An 11,223-nucleotide genomic window follows, 5' to 3' on the forward strand; every position below is an offset into this window, starting at 1 on the left:
ACCAAATACTCAGCACATTTGCTAGGAGATGAGGCACCATTGAGGTGCTGCCTCCTCATCCCAGCAGGCAGCCTCGTTCCTTTGGGGTTTAAAGAAAGAATTCACAGCTCCATCATGCACCTCTGAGTGCCAAATGTGCTCCAGAACTTTTCCACCTCCCAGAGGTGACATGGTGTCAAAGCAGGTGATGCTAGGATGTGTTATTAACGAGGCCGTGGGAGTTATACGACACGCAAGGGCAAACAGAAGGAGAGAATATCACAGGCACAGGTGCCCAGGCACTGTCTGCCCTGACTCCCAGTGCATGTTGTGCAGGTCCCCCAAGGTTCCCTCCCTGTCTCATGCATTTTCCTAAACATTCTCTCGTGCTCTGGCTAATTTTAGCCTCTGTGCTCTGCTGAGGTCTCTTTGGCACCCTCAGGTGTTCCATGTGCCACTGTAAGCTCAGGCCATGCTCACTGAACTATCTTCACCTCTGTAAAAGGAGCAAGCCCTAAAACACGCACGGTTAGAATTCCGGTTTAGCCTTCTTCCTAAGAATAGTCCTTGGGCTGCATGTGGGCAGGGACATGACTTCCTACCTGCTATTCCTGGAGCTCCTTTCCTGCCCAGACCTAACCCCTCCTAAAGGCACTTCCTTCAAGAGACTCCTAAAAGACAAATGCTGGGGGTGATGCTGTGAGCCTGAGGTGGCTTTGCCAACAAGGAAGAGGCTCTGTGTCCCCAGGAGTGAGTGTGATGATCACAGAGTGAAACGTGGTGTTACAGGTGTTCCAGAGGACCCTGCATTCCTACCCCTCCTGCTCCACTACCGTCTCCTCACACTGCCAGCTTTTCCTGTTCCTCCTGCTTACCACAGCTGTAACTTTCCATCCTTGGAAAGTGTTTGATACCAAAATCTCAGTGATTCCTCAAGCCAGGAGCCAGGCTGGTCTTTCCCAGAAGCAGTGAAAATAAGCAGCTTTAGCTGGAACTCTCCAGCCACTTCCCAGCAAGAGGACTCTGCAGTGCAGCCCCACCAAGCAGCCAGGCCTGCTGGCAGGTGCCAAGGGAGCAGCTTGAGCAGAGGAAAGGAAGTTTTGATAGCTGCCAGTCTGCAGTCACACTCTGGTGACTCACACCAACTGCATCAAGGCAGGCCTAGAAAGCCAAACCTAATGTGTCATTTCCTTCCTCTTCCTCTCCCAGGACAGCAGTTCATGGGAGGCCCCACTGACCTTTAGTCTGAAGGGATGAAAGACTGGAGCTGACAGAGGTGTGTGTTCAGGGAAAGAAAGCATCAAGGCTTACATTTACTTGCTTTTCTGGGCCTGCTTGTGTTCCATGCATTGCTTCCTTCCAAACTGAAGCAGGGGAAACAAAAGAAGTCCGAGGTTTGTCTCCCACTCTTGGCAGAACTCTTTCATACTCATCAACACACTCAAGAGTGGGTTGATTTCTGAACAGTAAGCAGTCAATATCTGCAGCTGAAGCCAAGAGCTATTGTAGATTCGAGAAAAGAATACACTACAAACCCCTCAACAACACAGTTATGAATTACTCGACCGAACTGATACTGAAAAGAGGAAACCATTCTCTCCACAGAACATCCTCCCAGGCAGTATGTAAGGAATCCTGTGGAGGGGAACGTGGAACAAGGCCGAACACTGTCCTGGCAGCTCTTCACCAAACACAAACCTGTGAGCAGGTCACTTCCAGCTCCTCTAATGTCTCGTGAGCCAGTGCACACAGTGAGTAAGTGCTGAAGCCAAGGGGCCTTGTACCTTCCCCTGGGAGGTAAATGACCCTTTCCAGAAACAAGGTCATTGTGCCACTTACAGCACAAGCACTGAGCTTTCCCAGGCTCCAGGATAAACCTTGGCAATCAGCTGGGCACCACCAGGTGTGAGTTACAGACACACATGGCTGGAGGCACTCATGGTGTCTCAGCTGCTCCTTTTCCTTAGGGATGCCAGTGACCTCCCAAAAACCAGAACAGCTCCCTGGACTGGGACAGCAGCCAACACGTATCTCAGTCTTGTGACATGCCACATCAGGATCAAAGTTCTTCCCAAACTAAGTCTTCGCACTGCTGTTATCTGAGGTGAACCTTGGAAGTTTTTTTTCTTTCCCCTGACGCAATTAAGATGAAGCAATATTTCTCTTTCAGATCTTTCTTCTGGACTTGTTTCTTGTGCTGTGACCACGAGGATCTGGTCAATAATTACTAGTATCATCAAAACACCCTAATGGCTCCTGTGCAGGTGCCCAGGAAGGTGTGAATGTACACTGCTAATAGCATGCACCCATAGATTGTTTCCGTATCATTTCAGTTTAATTTTTCCACCCTGGTATTTATTGTGGTAGGAGATTTTTATTACACTTGCTGTAATATCAGAAAGCAGATTAAGATAGTCCTCCTGAGGAGGTGCTTGAGGCAGGAGGTGACAGAGAAGGAAGTGGCATCAATAAAACCTCAGTGGTGTAGTCACACAGGAGGAGCTGTGCTGGGTTTGGAAGCACCAGGGCAAGCAGATACTTACATACACGGGGCTGCAATGAGTAGCTACTTCCAGCTCTGCTTCCATCCTCCTTTCCACGTACCCAGAGAACCCCACAGGCAGAGCTGGCCTTGGTTTACACGAGTGGGAAGTCTTTAACTGCACAGAGTAAGGTGCAGTTGTGCGTCAGACACCTGAATTACAAAGTGCCTCACCCGGTGTGCAGGGGCACCCAGACCGGCTCTAAGAATTGTGTGGTGTGTGGGCTAAGGGAGCTCAGAGAGGGAGTGATGATTTCTACCAGGTAACCACAGGGCAGCAACTCTTGTTAGAGCCCATAAATATTTTGCCCCGTGATGCAACACAGAGCTCAGCCAGCTGGAACAGAAGCGAGTAGCCAGGAGCTCCTAATCTCGTGTTAGAAATAAATCATATCTGCCCCACAGTCTGTCTGGAATTAGCTAGTTACACAAGGCATAACCTTGCTGATAACCAACACTGTTATCATGGCTTACCTGAGGTTTACTCTGGCTTCCTTTTGATTCTAGCACATCAGTAATCAGAGCTGTTCTGAACTAGCTCATTGCAGCAGGATTTGGGTGTGGAGGGTGTTTGTAAAACAAACCTGTCCCTGTGCAGCAGCCAACACCCCCACAGAAACCCCCTGTGCCTCACTCAGGTGCTCCTGCCTGCAGCCAATACTTGGATAAACCATTTCTGCCTGACACCTTGCCCAGATTTCCCATAGGATCTTGCATAACCTCTGTCCTTTATGAGAATATTGTAATATGCAGGCAAAGGTCATGGGATCCATCCACCCCATTACTGAACCGTGCCAGTGGAAGTCTTCCTTCAGCACTGAAACAATGAACCCCACACAATGCTTAGCAGAGCTATTCAGCCATGATTCAACTAAAATGTCATCCATGAATGTGGCAAATAAACAGTTTTCAGAGCATTCCAGAGAAATAACCTCCCTCTGGCTGAAGCTCCATTCATAAATCAGGCACAGGATGCAGTATCAGAAGACTTTTTATACAAGTTTTTAATAAAAAAATTCAACAAAAATATATATAATTGGGCATTTTATGCAATGCATACATTCTTTATATCTGCAGGTACAGATAAATAACAGAAGGCAAAACCAAGTATTTTGCTTATCTTTGGCCATTAACCAATAGTCACCCAAAGAGCTATTACAGGGTTAAAGAACCATAAACTGAGTCTGTAAGTGTGTCCCATTACAGACACAGCATCAGGCAATAATACAGTAGTCAGATTCTCAGAAACGCAAGGAAACAGTTCTTTAACACTGCCCAATACTGAAATTTCACCTGGTTTGTGCTATGGAGCATAAGGCCTTCTTGAGCTGACACACAGGCACAGTCCTGGATTGCATTGGATCCACTCCAACCCTTACAGCCTCTGTCCCTTCTGCCCTACAGAGCCAACCTGTGCCTCCTCTCGAGCCACCAGCATGAATTCTGACCTGTGTGTTGGTCTCCTCACCCCAACCAACACAGAGAGAAGCCTAACTGCTCTGTAAGTCTCTACTTTCCTCCCTCAGGGCTGTCCTTCCCCTTCCAGCACAGATGCATCATGGCTCTACCAAAGCAATATATACATGAGACACATTACAGGTCATAGAAGCCATTTGAAAGGTACATGGATAACATGTAGCAGCTTATGTCTATGTATGTACATGTTTTCACAGTTATACTTTAGAAAATTGAGAACACCAGGAATACTTCTACTGTGTTTTCTATAAATAGTAAAAAAATTACCTGTCAGGCATTTTGACAAAATAGTATTTAGGTTATCACTTTAAATAGCTCTTGAAAACCTGTAGAGTTTTAAGCTTAAAGGCTGTACAGTCTGAGGATTCTGGAAAGTGTTTGCAGCCAGTTTCAGCAGCTGAGCCACCTGTCTCCTCCTGATCAGATCTGGTAACAGAGGAACTGCAGCACCTTGGAGGGGACGGGCAAGGCCCTGACCTGGCCGGTGGGCATGACCCTGCGGATGGCCATGCGGCACAGGTGCTGCAGGCTGCACACCTGCCTGGGAGTCGCCCAGAAGTGCACACTGCCATCCTGGGTCCTGCAGAACCAACAGAAACATGCCAGGGTTACTCCTCCAACGGGCCCAGCTCTGCACCACCCCTCACACGCCGACGGGCAGGTGCTGCTGGTGCTCCCTCCCACCTGCTCCTCCACACCCCGGGCCAGGCCAGCAACTTGCCCACGCAACAGGCAGAGCACATCTCCCAGCAGCTATTGCTGTACCACCTGACAGAGCACCTGCCCTGGGCTACCTGATGGGCTTTTTCCAAACCACGTGCTTTGTGTCTCTCTCGTATTTATTTTCAAAGATAAGAAAGGAGTTTATCAGATTATTGATTTTCCCACTATTCCAGGCATGTTTAAACAAACAGTACCAGTCAGCAGCACCAAGCTCCAAGTCCCAGCTGAAGACTTTTACAACACTTAGCCACTGTTTTCAATCTTTAGTGTTACCTTGGTATTTCAGAAAGGAAAGAAAGCAGATACTTGCCCTGCAGCTAGAACACTGCCATCGGTAGAGAAAGTACAGCAGAGCCCATTGTTCAGAGGGGCCACTTGCACTGGGTATTCCTCATCAATCCTCCAGAACCTCACCATCCTGGGGAAGGACAAGGCAGAAGTGAGTTGAGCCTGTATAATTCTGCTTGCTGTTTTCCCTGATGCTGCACAAGAAACTAGCCTGAAGCACAGCTCAGGGAATGTTCATGAACACTTCAGCAGGCACACAAGGTGCTCCAGATTTGGCCTGAAATGCTCCCACTTCTTCTTTCCCAGTAACTGCCTCGATCTGCACTTCTTCAGGTAAAAAATGATTGCCTAAATCTGTGGTTCAGGTATTGCCTTCTGCTGCTGAAGGCAATCTCTCTGAAGTGTCACACATGCTAGAATTCCCCCCAAAGCTTGTCCTAATTAAACCAACTGTCACCTTGAGCAAGCAGTGTCCACATTCTAAACCCATAGCTCTTCAAGCTACTCCTCGTGCAGTTAGCATCGCTGAATACGAGATCACAGAGTGCTCTTCTCTCTGCTTTGGATTCTGCTGCTATGCACAGGACTAGTCTGCATTAACAGCTCCACTCACAATCCCTCTCTGTTGTTTCCAGCTCTACACAGATCATCTGTTCAACACACAACTAATGGTTTCCACATTCAAGATTAGCATTAACATGTGCTGGACAACTCGCCTGCTTTTGCCACAGGCATCAGAAGCCATTTCTCAGTTAAAACCCCCAGACTTGACAGTAATTCCAAGCTCCCCCATGAGAGGAACCCCAGGGGCCTCACCAAGCCTCCCTGTACTCACTTGTCATCAGCCAGGCTGGCCAGGTGCAGCCCGTCGTGGCTGAAGGACACAGCTCGCACCCAGCGGTCGTTGGCACCTCCGGCGAAGATCGGAGTGGGAGGAGGGAACAGGTGCCTGGGGAGACACACTCAGCTGATGGGGCACACTGGGAACTGGGCAGGGGCTCCCCCAGCCAAGGCCAGCAAAGCTGAGCAATTAAAAAGGGATCGAACATTTAACTACAAAACTCTAATTCAGGAGTGGAGCCTGAACTACTCTGTCATTTGGAGGACCCAACACTTCAGCTCTGCTGAAGATGCTTAAACCAGTACACATGAAAATCTCAGTGCTGTAAAACTCTCAGATGGAAAAACGATCTCCAGTCTCTGCACTTCAGGATGTCCACCAGCCACTGCTCTTCCCAAGTGCAATTATCAGCTGAACACACAAACCCGCCGGTCTCTGGGAGTCACCTCTCGGGCAGCGTTTCCAGATTCAGCTGTTTCACTTACCCAAATTCCATAAGAATGACTCCAACATGTGGATCCCAGACATAGACTCGAGTATCATAAGATGCAGTAGCCAGCAATGCTCCATCAGGAGAGAACTCACAAGCTACAACATCATTGTGATGTCCTTCGAGTTTCCGTAGCATGGAGTATTTGTCCATATCCCAGAGGAACACCTGCAACCAAACCAGCTGATGTTATAGCTCTGCTCACTGAGGCAATGAAGCACTTAATCTCTTTTTAAGGATAGCTAGTCTTATTTAGGGTTATATTAAAATCAGGTATTATGAATTACTACAATTAAGAAATATGCTCAGTGTCATACTCAGATTAAAATCAAGTTGCTTTTAAAAACAATTAAGCAGACATGCAAGTTCTAACTCGGGTTTGTTAATGTTATTAACAAAACAAGCCAAAATATGAGATAAAGGCAACACAATTTAACCACGTAGCTCACTGAATCCGTGTATTACGGGACTATTTTATTAAAATATGCAGAAATAATGGGGTTAAACTCTACAGCTCCCTCCTTTCAGTTACTACCAAAATTGTAAGAAATATACAGACAGAAAACGTAAGGTTAACATATTGTTACTCCAGTGGATCCCTTTGAGTTTAAGATCACTTGTTTACAATTGCTTGGATCACCAACGTCAGCCTAGGAAGAGAAACAGATACTGCAAGCAAAAAGAATTTTCACAGCCAAAAATTAAGTCTTTGGCAAAACAACAGGGAAGTCTAACCACATGATTAGACAGAATTTAGGCATTTTAAGTCAAGGCAACAGTAACAAACAACATTACTACTGCAATTTACCCTGCTAATGCACAGTGTCTGGTGGGGATGGATAAAGTATCACAGCAGTCTGGGGTTTACATGCAGGTGTGCATTGGATCTAATCACAATGGAGACTGTGCAGAATTACTTAATAGGAGCTATCCATGTACTGCAGATTTATAGCAATGTGAGCCTTTAGCAAGAGCTGCTACGTCCCTCAAGGAGCTCACTGGGGGCCTTGATTCCTCCCCTGAGAGTTTTACTGCACAGCTCAAATTCTGACACCTTGGACAGATTTGTGTTTGGCCAGGCAAACAGCCTCAGTGCCTCCCACACCTCCTAGCCAGTCAGCCACAAAGTGCTGACCAACTGTTCCAAGGAGACCCCAACATCCCCCAGGCTGGAGGCTAAGTTTGAGGAGTCTGTGCCACTGCTGTGAAAATTATTAAAAACCAAACTAAAAGAAAGAAAGAAAGCAGAAGGTGGACATCGACCAGCACCTGCGTACGTACAGGACACCTTGCAGGGAGGGCAAGGTAACTTCGTCCTACGGTACAGCTCGCCCAGGCTGGTGGCCAGAGATGTCACTCTCTGCCCCGCCAGCACCACTGTGCTCCTGAGTGGTGCCAGCTTAACTCAATCACACCAATATTGCTGCCACCACCTGTGACAGGGAAAGCAAGAAGCTTATGGAAAACACACAGCCTACAGACAGCAATGTATACATCCCCATCTGCTCCACACACAGCAAACCAAACCCCAGACCTCAGCTCTGCTCTAGCAAATCTGCACCGAGAGCTCAAGGTGTAAAATGCATCTGAGCATCATCCAGAGAAGTGGTGTCCAGTGGTGGAATTGGGCTTCACTCAGCCCCCAAGGCCGCATTAAACTCCCTCCAGAGCCCCTGGAGCCAGACTGAATCCCCTCTCTGGTGTGCCCCAATCTGCAGTGCCAAGCAGAGCAGCTCTGGCACAGGTGCACTGCTTTCAGTTCTCTGGCAGGGCATGAGGGTATGGATGGAACAAGCCCAGGGTGCTGCTCTTCCTTCGAATTACTGAGGCACCAGTGCCATGGGGATGGGAGAACTGGGAGGAACATTTGTGCTCAGCAGCAGATACCCTGACTGGCTCAGACTTTGAAAAGTCCTTCTCATTGAGCAGGAAATAGAAAGGACAAAATCAAAACTAAAACAGTTTCATGCATTACTCTAAGTATCTTTTAACGCTGGCAGCTTTAGTCATCTTTGGTCTCTGCCATGAACCCGTGCAGATGTGCAGACCTAGTGCTCAGGGAACACCTACAGCCTCTTCAACTAAAAGCAGTGCAAGTTCCATTCACAAATCAGGGTCTCAGTTTAATTTCATGCACTTTTACGTCATCGTCAAACATTAGAAGTTCATGACACCGAGCACAAGCTTAATGTTACTTAGATTTAAAATGATTATGCACACAATTCAGAGCTCTAAGGAACAAGGAACTCTGACACATACTGCTTTACTAGCTCCAACAGAGCACAGAATGGAGGAGTCTGGTGAGAATGCACAGCCATACACCCAGTTCTGGTGGCCTCTCAGCACCTTCATCATGTTTCCTGAAAGCAAAGACATTGCTGTAAGAATCGGTGACACGTGACAAAATTCAGACTGCAAAGCTTTTCCAAATTAGCTATTCCTTTATAAAATTGTGTGCTGCTTTTCCAAACAAAATTACAGCATGCAGAGTACATCTAGACAGAAGTAAGTCTCCTGTGATGCAGCCTCTACACACCAGGGCCCCAGGCAGAAAGGTCACTGCATGCACTCTTAGCTTACACCTTCAGGGTCTGTATGGACAAAGAATCCCAAGGCACGTACCATCATCCTTGAGGTCCCACACGCGCAGGGTTTTGTCTCTGGATGCAGACACCAGGATCAGGCTGCCATCAGGGGCAAAGGTCAGATCCCTGACCACTTCTGTGTGGTCCATCAGGTTGAGGAGGAGCTTTCCTGGCACAAGAGAACACCACAATTGAGCCTGCTGTGCTTTCGTTCTAATGCCTTATGGATCAGAATACTGAACATGAAACCACCACACGTAAAGACAGTTTTCCTTGCAGAAATGCTCCCTACAGTGAGCAGCACGTGGATCCTTTCACTGTCCTGTGGCAAGAGCAACTTCCTCAAGAGCCAGGAAATCTATACACTAGAGCCCCAGCAATAAGGCAGGAGCTGCCTTCTCACAGACATCCCTGTTCCACGCTGCAGTTTGTAAGGTAGTGACAATGACTCAACGAGCATTCACCTCAAAGCTGAGTGTCCCCAGCCCAGCAGCTGTGCTGCCAGTGGAGCTGTGAGACTCTGGCTCTGAACAGCTACTTGCTTCTAAATACATAAAAGATCCTCATCAACATCAAGCAGCAACTTCATGCCTTGAAAATTCCTTTGGAAGTGTGATAAAACTGGGAAGACTTTGAGTAAGCACCCAGTGTGTGTCTGTATACACTGAAACACTCTGCAGCAGCAATGCTGCATCCCCCACCGCTCACCCCGAGCACACGCCCCATATCTCCTGGCCCTCTGGCAGTGTTTGGGCATCTCTAGGTGCAGGAGCTGAGCCCTTCTGAGATTACTGAGTTTGTACTCCAGGTTCAGCTCCCAGTGAGAATCCTGTAAGCAATTCCTTCGGTGTATCAATGACTGCCTGAGGTGTGTGTTGGCACACTGGCACTTCGGTGTGCCAAGGGGCACTGGACGAGGCTCTCGTGGTGTGACTGCTGGGTGTCCTGACCCGGCCCAGGAGCTCCCAGTGCTCCCTGTGGGTGCCCAGCCTGGGAGCAGCCCCACTGTCCCTGCTCACCGGTGTAGACGTCCCAGATCTTGATGCGGCCGTTGTTGAGCCCCGTGGCCAGCAGCAGCTGGTCCTGCCCGAACTTGAAGCGGTGCCACTCGACGTTGACGCAGCGGCTCTGCTTCTCGGGCACGGAGGAGCCGAAGGCCAAGCTCCACACGATGTCCCCACAGTCGATGATGTGCTCACAGGGCTTGTTCTTCTGCCCCCCCTCGCCGTGCTGCCTCGCCACCCTGGGGCTGGCCGAGTTTGCACCATTCTTTGTGCCGAGCAACGAGCTGCAAGGCAAACAAACCCAAACACAGAGTGCGAATTATCGCTGAAAGCAAAGAACCCAGAGCGTTCTGCAAGGTGCAGTGAAATCTGTGAGTTGTTACAATGTACCTCTGGGAGACTCTTAATGGAGCATTTCTACTCCACAGTTACAAAAGCAGCTTTTTCTTACCACCTGGAAACCTTCCCGCCCAAATATGATCTAATGCTTTGTACACATTTTTACCTCTGTAGAGACAGCAATATATCACCTGTGAGAGATATCACCCGCTATGAAAACCAACATTTTTGAAGCATTTACAGGAAGGTGAGTTACAAAACTTCTCATGACTTTCTGCTAAATGAGGATGAAGTTCCCTGCAATCCCCTCACATGTGCATCCCTGGGAAGGGACATCAAGGCCAGCACATGGCAAACAACTGACCACCCCAGAGGGGGAAAAAAGGGTCAGGCAAATGCAACTGGCCACAGAACTGCACCAACAGAGCGGGTGTTTTGGACCTTCACTTGCATTCTGGCAGGGATGATAAGGAAAGAGGTTTGCCTCGAAATAAATTCCCAAGAGGTAAACCCAAACAGCTCCGCGATAGGAAATTTAAAGGGCCAGATCTGCCCACGTCTCTAAATTCCCTTTTCATTCTAACTTCCTCTTATTTTAGAGCATCTGAATCACTAACAAATCACCCTCCATTGTCTCTGGGAGGCTGCAACAGCTGTTTCTCTGGATGACCACAGACATAAAAGAGCTGTTCCTTGAAGGAACCACGTTTCTCCCCAAGGCACCCAAGCCTAAAAAGCTGTTTTAACCGACGTAAAGCTATGCCCTGCCGTTAAACCCCGGCGCTCCCCGGGGGCAGTAAAAGCCGCGGAGGTGCCTTACAAGTCGCGGAGACACTGTGCCCACGGGACCAGCTTCACCACGCGGTGTCCCTGCGACCAGGCCAGGTAGGAGCCATCGGGAGCGAAGGCCACGGTCCAGTTCTCGCGGCCGCACTTCTTGTCGAAGGGAGACGAGG

The 11,223-nt window shown here is 48.5% G+C and overlaps 1 protein-coding gene across 1 annotated transcript; it reads right to left on the bottom strand.

Annotated features, from left to right (window-relative positions):
- Nucleotides 1–3,517: 3,517 nt before the first annotated feature.
- On the bottom strand, nt 3,518–11,218 carry WSB1 (WD repeat and SOCS box containing 1; the record flags this gene model as incomplete). Its single annotated transcript, XM_009077701.1, has 8 exons — nt 3,518–4,577; nt 5,031–5,138; nt 5,844–5,957; nt 6,335–6,507; nt 8,599–8,699; nt 8,962–9,093; nt 9,944–10,212; nt 11,088–11,218. Coding segments are annotated over 8 exons (1,188 nt in total), but the record flags the coding sequence as incomplete, so codon positions are not given.
- Between the last annotated feature and the right edge of the window lie 5 nt (nt 11,219–11,223).

The sequence above is a fragment of the Acanthisitta chloris genome, unplaced genomic scaffold (assembly GCF_000695815.1).
Source record: "Acanthisitta chloris isolate BGI_N310 unplaced genomic scaffold, ASM69581v1 scaffold37716, whole genome shotgun sequence".
Classification (NCBI taxonomy): domain Eukaryota; kingdom Metazoa; phylum Chordata; class Aves; order Passeriformes; family Acanthisittidae; genus Acanthisitta; species Acanthisitta chloris.